The following is a 22017-nucleotide window of genomic DNA, read 5'->3' on the forward strand; positions in this document are numbered from 1 at the left end:
GACCAAATAATCAAAATTCAGAGGACAAAAAAAAAATTCTTAATAATAATCCTAATTAATAATCCCTTTATTTTTCCTGTCAAGTAGCAAAATGGCAGTGTAGTATGCCAGACAAATTGTTCTGTACTATGAAAACAAAAGACATTTGGGTACTGAATGCAAGCCAAAATCAGCTCTTGGCTACAATGGTGTAAATTCCAAAAAAACTCTGAAGGGATGAGCCCATGTACTTCTGGTTTATATTAATGCAAATTTGACCCCAGGCAAAATGCCAGCTTGAATTCAATGGTTTTGAAAAGCAGCCATCCAAAAAAATTTGCCATTGGAATTCAAAGCAATTTGATAAAATACTATTCACTGATCTCTTTAAACATTTTAAGGTAAAATTGTACTACTATAGAAAGTAAGATCTGTTCTCAACGGATGTCAAGAACCTCCTCCATTGTCTCCCAACAAATGAAACAGATGATTTCTGGTTTAAAATCAGTGCTTCTGAGATGAAGTCAATGGGTAAATCCCTGTTTGCAGCAGCTGAGAGCCTTGGTAGATTGCATATCTCGCTGGGTCTCTTTGAACACAAATGTGCTGGTTGCTATGTTGATCACCTGAATATAATGGTACCATTTATATTTTATATACTGGTGTGTTCATAGCATTCAAAAAGAGCAGAGAATTTTTTTCACATTTACAAGCAAAGCAACTAGTACAAGGTCACAGACCAAATCTAGGCCCTGTTACATTTTTTGCATGATGCTCCTTTCAAAGGTTCCAGGTAAGAGACAGCCTATAAAGTACTTCTGCTGGGACATGATTTTTAGTTTGGACCAATCTGCTCCACTATCACATCTCAATTTCAGTTTATTATTTGTGGTCATCTTAGCTGTGCTATGCTGGGTCAGGAAACCTTTCCATTTTTTATCAAGTCTCCCACTGCCCTAACAAGCAAGTCTGAAGAAGGTCCCTTAACTTCCTTGCACTTGGGCTTCTTTTCTCATGTCTTTCTAGAATAAAGTGATTGTAAGATGTTTACGCTGTTATTCCCTGTTGATGCATCTTTCATTCAGTACCAGAAAACAGGATTGTGATTTAAGTTTGGACCTTTAAGTGTGACATTAATGATGATAGAGAGTCCTTGTCCTGTAGCTATGCAATGAGGGGATGGGAGCTTTGCAGTATGATTCGGGGCAGCTGAATCAGGACCTATAATATTACATTGAATAATTTAGCAGTTGTTACTGGTCTTGATCTCTTCACAAATTCCCCTCTAATATCTATGACTATGTGTGAGAAAGTAAATGCCTGTTATCTCCTTTGTTTTTAATTTTCATTTTAAAAGCTCACCTGATCCAGCAGCCCTGTCAATCAGTTCAAAAGCATTCATCCAAGTAGTTCATTCTCATTTTCTCTCTTGTTTTTGGAAGCTTTGTTTCTATCCTCCAAAGCTCAGAAAGCACCAGTGCTCACCTGGGGTATACTGAATGTTACAAAAAGTGCAGCTCTTAGGAGACTGCACAGCCAAATATGCTGGTGAGGGAAAAGGAGGACAGATGAACTTAACTGGAATCTGGGTCCAATCTAGAAGGACTACCAACTTCACTAGAGCTGTGTAGAGGTGGCAAAATTCCCCTTCTGCAAGAAATTTATACATTGTTTTAAGCTCCTGATAAAGTGGTTTTACAGTAGCTGGTAGGACAACAGAGCTGACCTTATTGAAGGAGGACTTGGAAGGCTGAAGGGAGCAGCTACATCCACACTATGTAGTGAAGGAGAACGGCCCCGTGTCCTCTCTCACTAATTCTAGACCTGCAAGCAGCCTTGCAGCATTAATACGGCTGAATATAGGGGCCAAGCAGGGCTGCTCATTTAATTCATTAAACAGCCGGACTGCTTCTGGGGTCAGAGGTGCCTCTGAATAATGTTACAGTGCACCACACACGTGCAGCAGCTCATGCAGGATGCAAGCGTTGCCTCTGCAAACACTGGAACTGGTCCTAGAGCTCAGGCGGTATGAACACATCCTTCAGGGACAGTCAGTTGGTAGGTCCCTGTCATTCAACATAGGTAACATTTTCCTGTAGCCTTCTGCAAAATCTAGTGATACTTGGAATAGTTTGAACTTGTGCTGACAGAAGCCTGAAATGGAAGGAGATAGGTTTTGTTTTTTTCTTTTTAATTATGATTTTGAGAACAGGGAATAAACAAAGGACCCTTTGCTCAGAGTTGTGGTGCTGTCAGCATTCATTACCTCCTTGGAGACAGTAACAAAGTAACCCCAGAAAAGCTTTTTAACACTATGGTACCACTGTTGTTCTATGTATTTAGGTTGCTGATGCATGAAAAGAGCTTCAAAAGTTCAGAGAATTTTTTTCTCCCTTCTACTCAATTCCCAGAAAAGTAAGCTTGAAAGGATTTTATCAGAATAAGTTATTTTGCTTTTAAATTATATATATGTATACATATATATTTTTTTTCTCTGTAGTTATTTGTGAATGGATTAAAATTCATATTAGATTCCTTGTTTTCATGTGCATTTTCATTTGTTATGGTACTGTTATTTATCAGAAGCCACAGTGCTTTTTTTGATACAAAGACTGAAAGAGATGTTTGGCATTCACTTTTGGATGAATTATATTTATTCCTTCAAATACATTAGAACACCAAAGTAAAAATATTTCTTCTGTATGATCATTTACAAGATATCTTCTCTTGTATTGCATACTAATTATCATAAGTCTGGGCCTTTAAATGCTTAAAATTAAGTTATAATTCTCACAGTTGTCACTGTCTTCTGCATTGTCTGTTACATCTTGATGTAAAGGAACAGTAAAATTCACCAATACTAGTTTAATAGAACAGTGCAAGACCTGCATGCCCTCTGGTGGAAGCAATCCTTAACAGACTAATATGGATCAACTTTTGTGGCAGTGCTAAATGTCTGACTCGCAGACAGACACACTTTCCTTTGATATACAAAGTTGCTCAATTAAGTTATGTTTCTCCAGAGCAGAGTTTGTTAGCTAGTAGGAAGGAAAACTCTTTCAGTGCATTATTTTTTTCGCGCTTTTCATTACAGTTTGAACTCTTTCATTTCTCTTCAACCTCTTTCTTGACTTTTTCACCTTGTTACTCCACTGTAATAAAAAGAAAATGAATTATATCTTTTATAAAGGTATTGAACAGTATCTCATTATTGGCACAGGTTTTATATGTAGAATTTTGCTTTGCTTTTAAGGAAGTTTACAGGTCCGATACAAGCTGAGTAAGGATGGGTTACTCATTTTCACCATTGACTCTGGAAATTTTGCCAACCGAGAGCTGCACCATGTGAAGATTAACAGAGAAGGCAGAGAGCTTGTCATTCAGGTATGCCATGGCTTATGTTGAGTGTTAAATAATACTTCATGCCACAAACAGACCCACTGATTTCAGTGCCTGATCACCAGCAGGAAGCAAAGGTTTCACACTGATCTGGTGCAACCAAAGCTGGTCCAGCAGCAGAACAGCCCTGTAAGTTAAACCAAAGCTCCATCCAGACTCTGCTTCAAAGAATGCCCAACCATAGTGCTTTCTGTTGAGTGATCCTTCCCTTGTCGCTGGCAATCTGTGAATTAGGAAACAACTTTGGCCAGAAGTTCATCTGGATGACTGGAGTGGTTCTGGAGCTTAGGGATGCCTGTATGACCTGTACTCCCAGAGGAAGCATTTAGCATGGATCATTAAAAAGCTGCCAAGAGGACAAAAACAGCTGAGGAATGAGCACCTGGGAATATAATTTCATTTAGGAAATGCCCCAAGGAAGAATCCGACCCCAGCTGCCTTATCCTCTCACAGAAAGGAAAATCTAAGGGAACTCAGGATGCAGCCACCATTTAAATGATGATGCCATGTCTCTTTGCTAGAAGCAAGCCACACTGAATGTGACAGTCTTATGAGAGACGAGAAGCCTTCTCTGACTTGTGTGCCGGCATCACCTGTTTTACCAAGACAGGGAGAAGAGGACCGTCTTACTGCTTCTTCTGCTTTCCTTCTGAGGCTAATTATAGTAGTTCATACTACAAAACAAGTTGGCTAGATCTGGGCGGCAGTCATTTAACAGGGATGTGTGTCAGAGTCTCAGAGAAGCTGTGTGTTAAGGAATAGAATGAGAAGGAGACAGAAAGACAGGGAGCACCATAGTTTTTTCTTTCCTCTACAGTTTCCATGTCTGGGTGGTACAATGGTAACACAGCACACAACTAGGGTGGGTAGGCCTGATTATCTAGGAGAGAGACTTATGTTAAAAGCCAGGGCTTTCTTCAAGTAGCAGCCTTCTATTGTGTGCTGCACTGTGGTTTTCTTCTATGCAGAACTAATTCTTCACAATATATTTCTAGAGAGGCCTCCTTTGAGTGTATTCTGAAGTGACTAGACATGGATTTTGGGAAGCAGGGGGATTTCAGTGTCAAACATTTTAAGCTTTTCTGCAGGCAAAGTTTCTTCAAAGCCCTTTATATGACTATTCTGGTGTGCCTTTCAACTTCTCATGCTAAAATCAAAGCACATTCACTTTGCTATCTTTAGAAACCAAATCACGCTTGGGGGCAGAATTAACTGATTTGCAGCTGAGAGCATTCCCAGAAGTTTGCAGTACAGAGAGATACAGGGGTGTCTACATGCTGTTATAATGAATTAATTTTATTGACCTTTTCCAGGTTGATCAAGTTCTCAAACTCAAACACAACTTTTCTGAGATTGATTTTAAGGCCATCAAATCACTCACCTTGGGCAAGGTCACAGGTAGGTTCTACTAAAAATTTTTCTGATTTGTCACTTGTTATAGTGCTGGAGTTAACCTGTGCCAAGTGCTGTGTTTTTTATAGGTTGGGGTTTTCTTCTTCTGGTTTAGTTGTAAGAGTTGGCCTGAGCATTCCAGTACTCCTATTTGTATATCTCATCAGTGCAAAAATTTGGTAGCTTTGCTTGTTTGCACTGTTAGCAATATTAACTTCTCCCATTGCTCCCTTCAGTAAAGTGATTCATACTGCCTGTGTGGCTGCAGAGGGTGGCATCTTAGCCTAATGATATCATTTTGCTGACTACAGCTTGCTCCTCTGAAGCCACCTCTGTTTCCTAATGATAAGAAGAACAGTGTTGTGAGCCTTCATCCTCTCTACCCCTTTTTTACTCCCATTCCTTTTCCATTTGAATTCTGAAAGGAATATTTATATTACATATAGCACTGAGGCCACAGTTCTGCATGCTCTGTGCATGCACCTTCTTGATCTTTACTCCTCAACACTACAAAGCCATTACAAGACCAGGAAAACTCTGCCTGAAATTTGGAAAGTAGAACTCCATTTTGTTGTCAAGTATGTTATATGTTGTTATATAAAAGTCTTATTTGTTCCCAGCAAGATTCTAAATGCTTCCCTGGTTATAGACATTTTAGTGCTTTGTTGGAATTGGACCTCCACATCAAGCCTGACATCTGTTTCACTATTACAATTATATATGTTTTATTAATAGCATCCAGGGCCTTCAGGACTGGTAGCTAGACAGAAACTATAAGCATCCTCTAGTGTCTACTTGTGCAATATAACTATATAATAACATTAGTACATTCTGTGTGATGTTTTCCTAAGTAGATTAAAGGCAGGAACTGATTTTCCCTTTAATTATATTTAATGTTTGTTCAACATGCATCAGTCTTCCAAGCCTTTGTGGACAGGTTTGGGGACCTGGCACTTTTCAGCCCAAGTCAGAGATAAGCTAAAAATCTCATTTTGTCAACAGTCAGCTGTAGTGTTGAAAATCTAAAAGAACACTGCTCATCATGACCTCTACCTAAAGCTCCAGCTATAAATACCAAACCAAAAAAACAAGGCTTTTCTAACCAGCAAGATGGAACATAGTACAAAGACCTTCAAACATGTAGCCAGCAAGCTGACAAGGTGCAGCTCAGCATCATGGAGACAAACTAGTTTTAGTCACAAAAATATGATTAACTTTACAAGTACAAGGTTATTGTAAAGCCAAAAGGCCCAGATGTATCTCCAGAGGTCTGAAATTCAATACCATTGAACACCACAGACTTGTCTTTAGACATCATTTAATGGATATATCCTTCTGCTATTTCTCTCTTGCTCCAAAGTTTATTGGGATTTTGTTTTAGTAATAGTAATAATAATAGCAATATTTAATATTCTGTAATGACATTAAAGCCATAAAATTGGACATCCAGATGGTGGGAGATCTTATTGCTGTACCAGAAATCACACAATGCATCCCAGCAACTCACTTTAATTCCAGCCTAATCCTAATTCTGGTTTCTTCTTCATATGTTAAGTGAATTTCCACAGACTTTTCTTCTATGTCAGGATTTCATTTTCCAGGTTTTATCCCACAGCTGTAGCTGTGCTGAATAGAGTCCTTGTACCCTCACAGAATTACAAATCCCTCTGAGTCGTCTTCTCTTCAGGATGAAGGGTCTCAGCTCTATCAAGCCTCTCCTCATATGAAAGATGCTCCAGTTCCTTAATCTTCTTTGCAGCCCGTCACTGGACTCACTCCAGTAAGTCATGTCTTTCTTCCACTGGGGAGCCCAGAACTGGACCCAGCATTCCAGTGGTGATACAGAGTATGAGGGAAGGATCACCTTCTTCTGTCTTCTGGCAATGCTCTTCCCAAGGCAACACTGGATGTCATTGGTTGCCTTTGTTGCAAGGGCACATTTCTGGCTCATGGTCAGCTTCTTGTCCACCAGGACCCCCATGTCTTTCTCTGCAAAGCTTCTTTCCAGCTGGCCATGCCCAACCAGTGTTGATGGATGGGGTTATTCCTAACCCAAGGACAGATTTTTGCATTTCCTTTGTTGAACTTTATGAGGTTCCTGTTTTCCCATTTCTCCAGCTTGGCAATGTCCCTCGAAATGGTGGATCAACCATTTGGCCTATAAACTGCTCTTCCAAATTTTGTATCATCTCCAAACTTGCTCAGGTTGCACACTGTGCCATGCTGAAAAAAAAAAAAAAAAAAAAAAAAAGTCCCTACTGCTAGTCAGGAGTATTGCCTTATTGCATCAAGAGGAGTAGCTGAACCTTGTAATTTTAGGAATGTAGAACTTACATTAATATGTCCATCATTTATGCTATTAAATGGGTAAACTGTTGACTATAGCTTCTTTTAATGATGGATCACCAGAAGCTGAATACTGATGACCTAAACCAATATCCTGCAAGTTCTTCCTTGTCATTTTTCATCCCTCAGCAAAGCATAAACTTCCAGAGGTATATGATACCTGGAAGTAGACCTAGACTTCCTGAAGTGTTTGTTTTGGATGCCACTGTAATTTAGGTTCCTAAAGGCATTCATTAGGTACATTTAAGCGTCCACTGAAGTAGAACTTTATAAAAAACCTCTTTTCTATGTGTCCTATATATCCATGCTTTACTCTTATGAAAATTTACCTTTCTGCTTCTTTCCTATCACACCACTGCTCATTTGCCTGCTCTGACAGCCTGATCCTGGCTGCTTAACCAGATGATTATACCACCTTCTTTCTCAACTCCACCATTCATTTCCCACTGGCCAAGAAATCTCAAAGAGAGCTTCAGCAGGACATCATAAAAGCTTGAAACCTCTTCCTCACCAGATTTTTTAATGCATTTTAGCACAGCTGGAACTTTTGAAAAGTGCACTTTTATACAATGACCAGTTTTCAAATAATAGTGCTTTTCCCCTCTTACTGCCCCCCAGCCCTATTACACTTTCTTTAGTCAAAATCTACTTAATCTCGGATATTTTTTTCTGCTTTTGAAATCTTCTATATCTTCCAATGGCTGTCTACACCCAGATCTGAATTCCAGGAAAAAACCCTCCATTTAAGTCAGAGGAGGCTCACTTGGAATTCAAAACATAGGGACTCTCACTGCCACAGACTGCTTGAATGACCTTGGGCAAGCCATTTATGTGCAGATATAAAGGTAAGCGGGCATTTTATTCCCACTGGAACCAGTCTGAGCTTTACTATCTCTGTTCTCGATCAGTAAAGCATGGATAACAGAACATCCCTGCATCAGAGCGGTGCTAGGAGGATAAAAGCATTAAAGGCTGTGAGCTGTTCACATCCACAGTAATGGGGCCATATAGCTGCCTCAGAAAGATCAATCTAAATATAAGTATAGCTTTGAAGACAAGGGAATAAAAAGAAGCAGCATCAAGTAGCCAACAGACATTTGTTGAATTCATCCTTACAGTATCCAACAGCAATAGAAAAATATCACTATCATGTAGTTTGTTGTCATTTTTACTTTACAAATATAGAGGCAAGACACAAAAGGACTCTCCAAAGCTCATCAGTATCAATGGACTTGTTTCCATGGACTTTAGCGAGTATTGGATTCAGGCCCCAAGTGGGTCATGCAGTTTACAGCAAAGTCTCAGTGAAATCTTAACCAGAGACCCAGTTCATTTACTTTAAGTACTCCTTGCAGAGATCATACTGCTGTATTTAACCACATGAGCTATATTGGCAATCTGACCTAACTGTGAATCTGGCTCCTCTTTGAACAAGGGATTGAACTGCATGACCTTCAGTAGTGTATTTCAACTTAAATTATTCTGTAATTTTCTGATCTCAGATGTACATTTGCATATGTTTAGGTCTTGTATAGAAAAAACTGCTATCCAATGGAAAATATAATTTATTTGTTTTGGGGTTGAGCTTAATGAATCTTTGAAAACTTCTTAACTGTGCCCCAACATGTCTAAATCTTTCACTATTATAGTCCCTGGAAAAATAATCACTGATGCAGAGAAGTGAATCTCATTGTCTGCATATTTGCTTCTGAGCAATTTAATATACTGTGTAGTGATACCAGAGTAAAAGTGTAGCATTAAAAGGGATTCAAGAGTTTTCTGAAGAAAAAGATTTCAAAGATTTCTTTAGCACCTATTAATGTTGACCTAATTTACTTGTGTCTTCAAAGTGATGAATTAACAGACCTTCCCACACTGGCAATGTAAAGAACTGTGTAGTCTAGCACATGTTCATGATATCTTTTATCTCTAAAAGCCTGAGCTAAAACACACTCAAGTTGTAGGCGTCTTTCCACTGAATCAATTAGCCTAGGTATAATGTGTACATAGAATAAAGTTTATCTGGAAAGTAATTTTATTAAAATCATTATGTAGGTGCTACTGCAATTCTACTGCTACCAAATCTACAATAGCTTTTCTTATTAAAAGTTCACAAGAGGAAAAGGGAATCTATACACTGAAGAGATCACAGAGCAATTCATCCAAGAGTGATATTATACTGGGGGAGATGATAACGGGATAATTAAATCAGAAGGGGTAAGTTGGCATTAACTCTGAGATATAAAAGCTTCTCTAAAGAAGTGTCTCTTTTTAGAGAGTTTCTATGGAAAAGACTTAAATCCATTCTTTTCATGGCAAGTAATTCCCTTTTTTAAGCTAGCAAAATCACAATTTGCTTGAGTAATTTAAAGTCACAGTCTTGGAATATTATGCTCTAGCATATTAAACAATACAGCAATGGCTGCAAGAGTTATTGGATGGACTCTTCTGGTCACTGCAAAGCTCTTTCCTTTACTGCAGACTCTTCTTGCCCTAAATACTTATTTCTTAGAAGGACCATACACCAGAAAAAGATCTCTTGGGTGCATTGAAGGGCTCCTTTAAAAGTAATTGCTTTTACTGGTAGTAGCCTAGTAAAGTGTTGAGTAAAATGGAAATGACTACTTAAGATAAAAGAGGAAAGGCATTTGGGACCAAGATGGCAGCAGTTAAAATAAGCAGTTTGGCTACCCCAGGAACTTCAAGCAATACAAGGTCTAAGCTAATAATGCCATCGTTTCTCTATCAAAAAGAGACCAAATCTATTCAGACTTTCTCCCCAGAAATATAATATACTGTAAAATCATAACACCATACTTAAATCCCCATTTTCTTGATGATAATACTGACTAAATAAGTGTCCAACTTCCACCCAGAAAATTTTATTTTTAGTCTGAATTCTTGCTAATTGAGTAGATTTTAGCAATCTGTTCCTGAGAAAAGCATGCATTCTTATGCATTTAATCTCTCCATCTTCTTGCATATTTTCTTCTTTTTACAGATTATATTTTGAGCCCATGCAAAATCACATAGGACTGTCTGTGTTGTGACAGATTAGACTACAAATGTCAAAAACTGTGACATGTAACAAATTTCACATTACAACTCCAAGCAGTCTTTAATTTTCGGTGACAAACTGTCTTTAAGAAAACATACTAAATTCACGTCTGAAATTATCTTCTCTAAACCTAATGAAACAAAAATTCTCAAGTGTTCCACTTGGCACAAAATGTTCAGTTGCCAAAAACCATATCCTGGTGAGTTCTGCTCATTCCTGGTAAAACTTGCAAGAAAAAGTGCATTTTTTTTGCTCTTACTCTCCCTTGCTTTTTCATAAGTGTTTTGGAGGTGCATTGAATGTCTGGAGCCTGTCTCCTGTCCAGGCATATCCTTTTCTTAAGCAAGAGCCAAACTGATTGAGTTCAATGGTTCTAACCAGGAAAAATTTGTGTTGTTCACTCCACTGCCTTTGTGGCAGGCTCACACCAGGAAATGAGATTATTCCAAAGATGCCTTCTCGTCGGTTCCAGTCTAACACAAGATATGCCTTCTGTCCTTTCTCAATTTATTCATAATTAATTTAATAATGTAAATTAATAATTAATTAATGTCAGAGGTGCGCAAAGAAACAGCAGTGGAGCAGGATGTGTGTTTTGACGAATAGGAATGAATCAGCAGATAAATTTTGTTGATACAATCAATGAAGTTTAAAAAACACAACTACCTGCTAGCCATAATCCTCATTATCATGGAAAGCCATTGCAAATACATGCGAAACAGGAAAACAAAACCAACACAAAACTTACTGAGCTGTGACACTGCAGACAGCTTCCCCGGAGCAGCTAGGGGATCCAGCAAGAAGCCAGACCAACTTATGCACAATTCAGCAAACAAAGTTTAAAAATTACTTCCAAAAAAGATGGGTAAACTTAAGTTGTAGGGAATGAACAGTTAAATTATTCAAAAGACAAAAAAGGTTGCCTTCTCACTCTCCATGTAGAAATCATCTGAAGTAACTCAGTCTCCAGTACTGGGAACATAAACACAATGCTAAAATGTCAGAAGATCAAACCAAGCCATCAGCAGCAATTTGGTGTGATTTTCCAGTCCAGTCAAATGCATGGAAAGAGTCACAGTGTAACCAGGTCAGAGGAAGGCTGCTGATGTTTCATATCACTTCGCTTCAACGGAGACCTTGGAACTTCAGTGAGTTCCTTCTCTTACTGACCATCATGTCATGTAGTGAAAATATCTTTTGGAAAAACATTTTATCATGATTTAATGACTTCATGTGGCAGAGTGGCCTTTAATAAGCCTTTCAAAGAGGTAACCATGTCATAATCACAGATTTATATTGTCCACTCAGGACTTCAGAGGGCAGCACAAATTCACATCCAAGCTGTGCAGGTCTCTTGTTGAGAATAGAGAAAGCCCCCCTTTCTGAAAAACATAAGACATGCACCTAGATCCATATAATAAAGCAAACTGTATCTGTGCACATGGGATTTTTACCAGGGGACTGTGGGCTTGGGTTTGGTTTGTTCTTTGATTTCTTTTTTTCAAATTTCAAAGCCTTTCAACAACAAATCTCCTAGTTCTCATTCATGCAAAGCTTGCTTTAACAAAACTCCTGGAATTGGCCCTTAATTTGACTTTTTTAAAAAGTCTTCAGAAGTACTATATCTTAGTCTTTTCAAACTACTGTACCATGAGAAAGAAGTTCATTACTTCTTAGGCTTTACTTTTTGTACATTGGGATAGAACAGAGCAATTTAGATTGCCTGATGTCTAAAATATATCAACAAATCTACCTTTTGTGTTAGAGCTAAGAAAACAGCAAAGGCTGAGAATAGGAATGTTTACAAAGGGTTTTATAAATTCAACAAAGGTGGCAAATACTGTAAATCAGTCTTTTAATTTTATATAAGCCTTCTTGCAGAAACTTGGAAGTAATTCTTTGTCTGTTTTATAAAACCTGTGCCAAAATCTCATTAAAATCCTGAATGCAGCCAATTTCTGTACACTTTGAGATGAGCAAATGTGAACCTCTGTAAGTCTCTAGTTTTTCCAGTGGCAAAGCTTCACTGCTTCTTTCCCATCTCTCTTTCTTGCAGTTACTCACATCCCAGAGACTGTCCCTGTGACAGCTCTGCAGACTAAGCATCTTTCCTGTAAAACCCTTGGAGAGCAAGCTCACACCATGCCTTGCTTTGTTGAGAAGCAGCCAAACTCATCCATGTTATGCTTCCATGAAGATATTCAGACATAATTAGAAATATTTCTCGGGTAATTCTATCTGACTCCCTGACATAATAGTCACAGATCTTGAACACCAAAATAATGTCTGATCTGGGCTAGTTTTGAGATTTCTCTGTATTTTCTTATATGTAAAAGAAGTTTATGCAATTCAGGTAGTAATGTCAGTTATAAGAGAAAGTATACATTTTTCCTAAATCCATCTTGTTGAGAACTTGTAAAATCATTGTGTTTGAATCATAGTGGAAAAATTGGACATTATTTTAAAGTTTACCTTCCTACTCTTCCAAGCTTTGAAAATAAACTTGGAAAGCTGAGAATCCTTGGTTTTCAATATCATTGGAAATATTTCCAAAACTTTTAGCGCTAGAAGTTTTTTTTCATTAGCAGGTAATTTTTTAAAAACTTTTAATAAGTTTTGATACTATATATATGTGTGCATTTGTGTTTTTTTTCTTGTTTGACTGACCTAGATATAAGGCACATCATGTTACAGACCTCTGAGCAGTATGAATTTCAATTTCTGGAAAGTAAATAAATAAGAGCTTGAAGGAGAGAGAAGATGGCTTCACTGTCCTTCACTGACTTTCCCAAACAATCTTTGATAATATAACATTTGGAACTAAATAAAAAACACTTACCTTTGAATTAGCTTTCTCTTTGTGAAATTTAAATGAATACAGACCAACAGATAAATTAATTGTGCTATCTCATGTTCAGGTTGGAAAAGAGCATGGAGATATGGGATTTGGTTTTGATTTAGATAAAAAGAGGTATAATTACGCTTTTTATTTTTATTAGTGTAATGGGGCTAGCAGAGTGAGAACCTGGCTCATAACTAGGAGGATTCCTAGGAACGCTGATTACAAAAATATAGTAATGTGATTAGGTGTATCAGAAAAGTTAGTTGAAAAATAAATTCTTGAGGAAGGGTGGAAGCCTTCAATATTAGGCCACATATAATAGACATATATGTATAATAGAAATAGAGAGCAGGCTCCTTCATTAAAAGAGTGCCAGAGGTATAATGCCTTGAAGATACGGTCCATATCTGTGAAAATTATGTTGTTAACAGATGCAAAAAAAGTTAAAGAGCATCATCCCCAGGATCCTGTGATATTCAGTGTTGCTATTTTTACTGTTTGTTATTATTATTGTTATTGCCATGGTTAGAACCTATGATGTGTTACATATTGTCCAGACAGTAGAGAAAATGGATGAGGAAAGGAGCACAATGCAGGCTTTTATGTCCAAGCCAACTTGATTGAGTGTAAGTAGCATTGTAGATGAAGGACTGGAGATGACCTGACCTCATGGGTCAGGCCAGTGAGAACTTGTAGGCTGCTGAAGGAGAACCTGAACTATTGAGTTTGAAGAGAAGTAAAAGGGATGGGTAAGGCAAAAAAGCATTAATTTTTTAAATGTTTTCCTAAACCAGATAATTCCCAGAGTGTTTTTCCTTTTATACTGCAGAGAGTTTGTCACTGGACCCTGAAGTCTCAAAGGCAAATGCCTATGGCTTTACTGGCTGCCTGTCCTCTGTTCAGTACAATCACATTGCTCCCCTGAAAGCTGCCTTACGCCATCCAAGCATTGCTCCCGTGACTGTCAAAGGTTCCTTGACTGAATCCAGCTGTGCGTCCATAATGGAAGCTGATGTGAATACAGTAACCACAATATATTCCTCATCAGGTATGTCTTACCAAGAGGGGAATGGGGAATTTAAAGGATGTTGTAGAATGAGATTTCCTTCTTTTTTGCTTTAATACAATTATGATAGTGTAAATATTGGAACTGATAGGTTGGTTTTTCTCTAGGCATTAGGAGTGTTGAGGATGGACATTAGGATTAGCCAAGACCCCTTTAAAAGTCATTGTGCTAAGTCAAAGTTTTTGGACTAAGTTCCTGGATTGCCTACATGCCTAGAACAAACAAAAAAGCCCCAAAGTGATAGTGGAAACAGGATGGGAAGTATGGTTATGTACCTTATTTGCCATTCCTGTCCACTCCAGATAGCTTCAGTGCTGCAGGTCTCAGAGGAGAACATAAATGCTACACAGATTCCATACCCCAGTGGTGATGAAGAAATAGGAGTCATACAACAAACAAATCAAATTTGTTCCCACCCTAGCAGAAACTAACAAAAACTCCTTGTACAAACCCCTCGACACATTTGCGTGACTTACATTGAATCCTTGTACTTTATTCTCTTGGGCTAAAGAGAAGGAGCACTACTTGAGCAGTACTAGTAAGATGATCCCAATAGTTCGTTTATCTTTTGCAATTCTGAAACTGTCCTCTGGGAATCTTAAATATTTTGCATATGTGAATTTGTATGCAGAGAAGAAAATTCAGAGCAGCTGGAAGTGTTGTCACCAGGAACAGGGGCAATCAAGTTGCTGCTTTAATCACCAGTGGATGTGGCAGAATCCTTAATGACCAGAAAGGGATACATATTAAGGGATATTTTTTGCCCCTTGACCTATGAAACCATTTTCTCTTTTGTGATAACTAATAAAACTCCATTTTTAGATCATAATATGATTCCTTTGACATTTGTACTTGTATCAAATCCCCATTTCCTGCAGCTTCTGCCTAGGATATTCAGCAGAAAACAAATTATGCTATTAGTATTCTTCGTAGGGAAAGAGGCTGCTGATTACTCTGTGGAGGGCGGCTGCCAGAGTGTGTGCGCTTCTCCCCACCCCCCCAACTTGCTTCTCACTGCCCAGAGTTGTCTAAGGTATCTGCTCTGACACACAGAAGAAGTGTGTCTTGTAAATACTGAATGGGCAATGGTACTGAAAATATGAACTCCTTGTCCTGTGATCTGTCACCTTGATGATCTAATTTTTTCTAGAGAGTATAGAAAGCAGTAAAACCTGGGGCTCAGAACAGCAGGACAGAACACAGAGCAGAGCGTAGCATCTCTGGACTTAAATACTTAAATATTACTATCAGTTGCACTCTATTGTCAAGGTTAAGTACAGTTGCATCATAATGCAGACTTATTATAAAAGCTCATCCCTGTCTTTGACACTTTGTGCTTTAAAATATGATTTCCTCTCAATATGATGAATTAAGTGACACTATTCTCTCACTGTTCACACTGGATTTGATTAAAACCTGAATAAGGCTTTTAGAACAAGTTAGTTATGAGGACTTCATGTCTTTATATGCTGCAGTAAGAGCACTGCGTGGTAGATTCTTGTTAAAAAAAAAAAATGCGATTTGTAGCAAATTATACTTTATATAGATGTACTTGAGAATTACATTTATACATGGAAAAAACACATTTTAAGAAATAAAAAGAAGACAAGAGTTAAGGATTAACTTTCAGATTTACTGCTCATATCTCAATTCATCAGTTCCCAATTTCTCATTACTGAGTGTCTGAGAAGAAAAATAGATCTTCAAAGTTGACTGTACGTGTCTGCATCAATTTTCTAATGTACAGATACAACAAAAAAAGCCCTCTAGGAAATCTCCCTTTAAATGTGTGAAAAAACCTTTCTATATTTATAACTTGAAAACAATTGAAACTCTTTCCTTCAGAGAGGAATACTTCTTGTCTCCAAGAAAGTTTCCTAGCAGACAGATATGGAATAAAATTCATTCACTCATGGCTCAGTTATCTGTACACACTCTTATGAAACACAAAATGAAGATGTCTTACTGTGGTTTTGCTATTTAACAAAGATCTGCGAATCACCTTCTTCCTTGCTGTGGCACATGTAGAGTTTTTGATATTCTGAATTCCACATTGATGGCATAGAGGTAATGGACTTTTACTATGCTTTTTTTTTTTTAATATTAAAATACTATAAATGCCAGAGCAGATTCAGCTGTGTGAATGGTGAAGTCTTGAACTGTCTGCTCCAGCTGAAGAGCAGGTCTTCATGTATTTACAGTAAAAAATGCCAAAGACTTTCATAAATTAGAAACTACATGGACAAATTTTGCTTCTGAAAGGCAGCTTAAACAGTACAAGTCCCTGTCTCACTGTGCTAGTTGTGCTGGACTTGGTGTTTCCAAACAAAGAGGAACTGGCCAGGGATGTGCACGGACAGTCTTGACTAGCAACTTGAGACAGTGGAGTTCAGGATCCCAGGAGGAAGGCAAAAAAGCAGAAAGCATGTCTGCAACCCCAGACTTCGAGAGAACAGCCTTTAATCTGGTCATGGATCTGTTTGGAAGAATTCTACGGGATACAGCTGTGGTGATATGAGGAGTCCAGGAGAGCTGGTTCAAGGATCACCTCCTCCAAGATCAAGAATTGTCCATCCCAATAAGCAGGAAATTTAGCAAAGGTGGCAGGAGGTCCCAGAGAGGTTGTGAAATCTTCATCCTTGGATATATTCAAAACCCAAATGGATACAGCCCTAAGAAACTTGCTGTAAGAGATCCTGGTTTGAGTAGGGGTTTGGACTGGATGATTTCCAGAGGGGCCTTCCAACCTCAGTGATGCTCCCAACCTCAGTGAATCACAGCGTAATGTCATTAGTTTTACCTTAAAGGAGAAGTATGTCCTGCTAAGGTTTCATATGAGACTCAGTATTGGTTTTCCTCAGCTTGAGTTTTTTGTGTTCCCACTGGAGATGGTTCTGCTGTCATATGCCATCTACCTCACTGTAAAAAATTCTCGTTTTCTTGTATCCTGGCATTATTTTTCAGACAAAACTTACTTTGTAAGGCCTATGTCTCTTGGCCTCCATTCTGAAACTGATCTCCAACATTTGTTCTGTTTTCCTCTCAGTGCTTAAATTCTGGTAACAGTTGTTGAAAAATAGTGGAGCTTTAATAGCATTTAGTGTCAGATCTTACATAATCTTTTAGCATGAATGATGTCTTACATAATTTTTAAGGTAGAAATTCAATTTCATGCTTTTTTCATACATAGTTAATAGTCTTTCATGACTCTGACTAATACCATGCACCAGATACCAGCTGGAGATTTTTCTCTAGGACAGGAGGACTAATGTTCAACAGATGTGAACTTTTATTGTAACTGATTTCACTGGCAACAGCTGAGAGCTGGGGTAGAAATAGTCTTACCAAACTTCCAATATCTGAAAGTTAAATCATCCTGAGTCTGAAATAATGATTACTCCCCTATTCTAATTTGTGAAAAGAAATAGGCGAATCACATTATCTGACAGCCATCTTAGGGTATAGAGTATGTGGAGGTTCTTTTCCTCTGACTAAAAAAAGGATCTAAATTACTAGTTTTGATTAATATATCTAACATGGAGAAACTGAAAAATAAAGGAGATGAATCTACTCATGATGTACGAAATTATGAGCAACCTTGACCTAATTTTGGATTTGGCCCTGTTTTCAGTTTAGGCTCAAACCTATACTCTGGATTAGGCTAAATAACCTCCAGATTTCCTCTCCAACCTAACCCTTTTTATGATGCTGTCTGTATTTATGTGCAAAACAGCAACTATTATCCCCATTTCAGTCCAACAAATATAGTAAATGAGATGAAACATTGCCACGACTATTTGTTTATTGGCAACATCACTATAGTCACCCAATATCTAAGCAAGGGACCTCTTGTAAATAGGTCTCAACATCAGTGTCCAAATCTGTAATTGGCACTCACCATTCACATTACTAATAGGTGTACTGGAGTTGTTCAGTTGGCCCCAGAAGTTCCTTTTGTGCCTGTAGCTCAGCCAATGAACTGCAGATATGGGGAACCATTACTTTTCAGTATGGATGTGTTTGATGAGAAATCCTTCCACCCCTAAAACTATCAGTAGAGTTGCATCTTTCCAAACTTGAAAACCTCTTGGAGTCTGATGCCTTATGCACATCTTTGGGGCTGGTATCAGTGACATAGACAACAAGGAAAAAATATCCCCTTTCAGAACCTACATAGCCCAAAGCCACCGTCATTACAAACTCAGCACCTCCTGATATAAAAATATGAAATTGTTGCTTTTTTCAATAAAAAACATCTTCTTGGGCAATGAGATACCAAAATGTGTTTGAGTCAGCTACTGAGGCAAGGATGTTCAATTACAATAAACCTTCCAACACTGGATTTCTCAGTAAGGCTCCTACCTCTTGCATTGGAAAATTTGGTTTGGCAAAGCAGTATAATACATAGCAGAGACAGTCGACCATAACTCCCATGTACATCATCTGTAAGATAGCCTGGAGGTTTGTAAAGGAGAGAAACACAGATAGGAATCTCATCAAAGGAGAGGGTAAGCTAAAAGGAAAAAAAGGTGAAGGTGCAGAAAAGCTGGATTCAGCTATCAATAGAAAACAGCATTTTCTGAAACATGCAGGACTACAGTAAGTACACTGACATAACTCCACTGACTTCAGGGAGGGATTGACCTCTCAGGTTTGGATCTGAATTTGAACCTGCCAGCATGTAGACTGTTTGGCCCAGTGTTTCTGCAGTAGTCGTTTATGGATAGGGTGCAAAAGAGCTCCAACATCGAGGAGCCTTTAATAAAGGAATTAATTCCTGATGCCTTCCTGTTTTGGATCCAATTCGAGCACTGCATTTCTGCAATGGAGAGAAAAACATCCCTTCCAAGAAGCTGTCCCAAGCAGAGACTGCTTCTATTCATGGGATTGAATTTGACTTGCATATCTGCATCTACAAATGTAAGTCAGGTCTACATCTGTCTAGCCTTCCTTTCCTTTTGCTTCTTTCTCATATTGTTTCTTAGGTATCAACCAAAAAAAAAAACCAACAAACAAACAAAACACAAACAAAACAACAAAAAACAAACAAACAAACAAAAACAAACAAACAAAAAAAAACAAAACAAAACAAACAAAAAAAAAAAAAAAAAAAAAAAAAACAGAAAAGAGCTGACTGAGAAAAGCACCCAGTGGGTTATTTAGTTCAAATGTTGTCTCTGACTGAGACAGCACTTTCAGATGTTAGTGTGAGGCTTCCTACTACCTTTTAAATATACTCTTAACAGGTTTTTCTCTTGAAGATGTGAAAAAAATTGTCCTGCAAGCTCACTTTATTTTTCAGAGAGCTTTCTGTTTCGATTCTCCAGTTCCCCAAATCTCATCTTTTGAAAAGAGATTAGAATTTATGAGGGTAAGAGGACTCTTCTGCCTAAGCCACAGAAAAAAATAATATAGTTGATACACAAAATATGTCCTGTTTTGTTTAACCAACTGCAGATCCTTTTGGGAAGACAGATGAACGAGAGCCTCTCACCAATGCAATCAGAAGCGATTCAGCTGTGATTGGAGGTAACTTCATTTTTAAAAATTACAATTTGAAAATAATTCTGTCAAGGCAAACATCTAGGATACCTGAAATCTGGGCCACATAAAATCCAGTTCGAGTTTTTTGTAATCTAATGCAGATCTAATATTTGCTGTATTTATTTGCACACATCTGTATCAAGCTACCTAGATAGGCACCTGTGTTATGAATGAAGCCAATAGTGGTGTCACATGGTGTTGGATATCACCAAAGAAAAGGTATTACGGATCATCAAGAACCCAAGTCTTCTAAAATATAACCAAAGTCTGTCTGCCTGCTTGAGCAGGGGATTTGGACAAGATCACTTCCAGAGGTCCCTTCCAACATCAACCATTCTCTAATCCATGTTATTCTGTGATCTAACACCCAGATAACTAGTAATTGTTTTACACACTACTCTGATGAGAACCTCAGCACAGCATTCACATATGTGGTATTTCTTGAGCTCTCTCTTTGCAAGCTGTTGGTGTAGTACACCTCTCTAGGTCATATGGAAGCATTTATATACTAGGGAAAGTTGTCCTCATAGCTTCATGTATGGTTTTCATTTTCTTTTAACAACCTGGAAGGCAATTTATCTCTGTTTATTTTATAGGATGCTGTAGGGAGCTGCCTTTGATAATATCTAGAAGCTATAAACCAAAGTGTACAAGACTCATTCGAGGTTTCCAGAGATAACACAGAAGAAAATACGACAGAGCAGGAATTTGAATGAGCATACAGATCTATATTTTTTAAAAACACTGACTCAACTTCACAATGAGTGAAAGCAGAATTTGACTGAAATTATAAGGTCAATTACATCAATGGTTGCTGCTTTAAATCTTACTTAAGGTGACAAAATAGAAATAAAAACTTACAGGGGGGAGGTGTGATAGAGGCAGATGATTATGTACAGACTGAGATGAACTGACCTATCATATCCACTAGCTGTTGTGCATTGGTAATGTATTTTTGAGGTAATTGGGGGTTTTGGTTTGGTTTTGATTATTACTCTATCATTCCTTTTTTACCCCTCTTCAGGTGTAATAGCAGTTGTGATATTCATCATCTTTTGCATCATTGCCATCATGAGCAGATTCCTCTATCAGCACAAACAAGCACATCGAAGTAGCCAGACAAAGGAGAAGGAATACCCAGAAAACCTTGAGAGCTCCTTTAAAGCTGACATTGACTTGCAGAACACAGTGAGCGAGTGCAAACGGGAATATTTTATCTGATGGACAATGCAATTTCTTCTTATTCTTATCCCCCTAGCCTTCCTTCCTTTATTCCTTCCTTCCTTTTTTCTTTTTATATTTTTTTTAAACATTCATTTTTTGTTAACTTCTGTTTCATTTGGAAAAGACCACCCTGCACAGGAAACACTGACAACAATCACAGTGCCTCATTCTCTGCACAAGAACCTGGCAGTCACAATATACTTCTGCAGCTCAAGAGACCTGTTATCCCACCCTACACAAAATAAGATCCACATGCACATCTGGTTTCTGTTGTGGGTTCATGGATGTTTCAAAGTCCCTGCATTTATTTATGTTTTTCTCTGGAGCCATTTAATTCATCACTTTTACACTACATCTGGACTATGTAAAGTAGAGATAAAGTAGCTGAACACGTAGCTCTACAGATACTGGGACAGGATAGAGGGAAAGAATGAGACTGAAATGCCTAATTTATTTTACAGGCTCATTTACAACTATCGTAAAGAACTGGCCAAATTCTCAGATGATATGAATTGATATGTATCTATTGATTTCAATGGTGTTACATTAATTTATACCAGTTGAGAAGCTGGTATAAGATAAGGAAAAATAAAACTGTCCTCATTATGATCCTTCCCCCAACCTCCTGTCCTTTTACTGTAACTTTTAGGCTTATCAGTACTTTTCCCACAATATATGTATCAATAATAAATGTCATTCCCATGCACCTCTTTCACATCCATCTCATAAGTCTGGCTATGTAGACCCAACATACTCTAGCATAACTCTAGCTGAAGCATGGAAAATAGTAGCTTGAATCTCCAAGGGTTTTAAGAAGCTGCTAGGACTTAGGTGCTCTATATTTGTCTGAAATTTTAGAAATGCAGCATATACCTTTTCATGCCATGTGGAGGTTTATCATGTGCTGAGGTTAAACGTTGTTGCCACTGTGGCAAAGAAAAAGTACATAAACAAGGTTAAACAAAAATAGTTTAATCTTAAACATGAGTCACATCTTCTGCCAATTCTAAAAAAGAAAAAATCCAACTACTCAAAAAAAGGACCAACTCAAAACTGCATGAAAGATTGATGGGTATTTCCTGTTTGTAGAAATTGGAATCTTCTCCAAAGCTAAATTGAGAGAGGTCTGATGTCATATCTAAAAAGGTTAATATTTAATCAACTCTG

The 22017-nt window shown here is 37.9% G+C and overlaps 1 protein-coding gene across 1 annotated transcript in view; it reads left to right on the plus strand.

Annotated features, from left to right (window-relative positions):
* Positions 1 to 21556, plus strand: part of CNTNAP5 (contactin associated protein family member 5) — a 286970-nt gene extending 265414 nt beyond the window's left edge. Inside the window, exons 20-24 of the mRNA XM_042784303.1 lie at positions 3233 to 3363; positions 4692 to 4776; positions 13846 to 14064; positions 19540 to 19611; positions 20651 to 21556. Coding sequence (XP_042640237.1) covers positions 3233 to 3363; positions 4692 to 4776; positions 13846 to 14064; positions 19540 to 19611; positions 20651 to 20847 — 704 coding nt within the window. The 3' untranslated portion in view covers positions 20848 to 21556. The remainder of the gene's footprint in view (positions 1 to 3232; positions 3364 to 4691; positions 4777 to 13845; positions 14065 to 19539; positions 19612 to 20650) is intronic.
* Positions 21557 to 22017: the final 461 nt, after the last annotated feature.

Source organism: Tyto alba, unplaced genomic scaffold (genome assembly GCF_018691265.1).
Source record: "Tyto alba isolate M040663 unplaced genomic scaffold, T.alba_DEE_v4.0 Super-Scaffold_7, whole genome shotgun sequence".
NCBI lineage: Eukaryota > Metazoa > Chordata > Aves > Strigiformes > Tytonidae > Tyto > Tyto alba.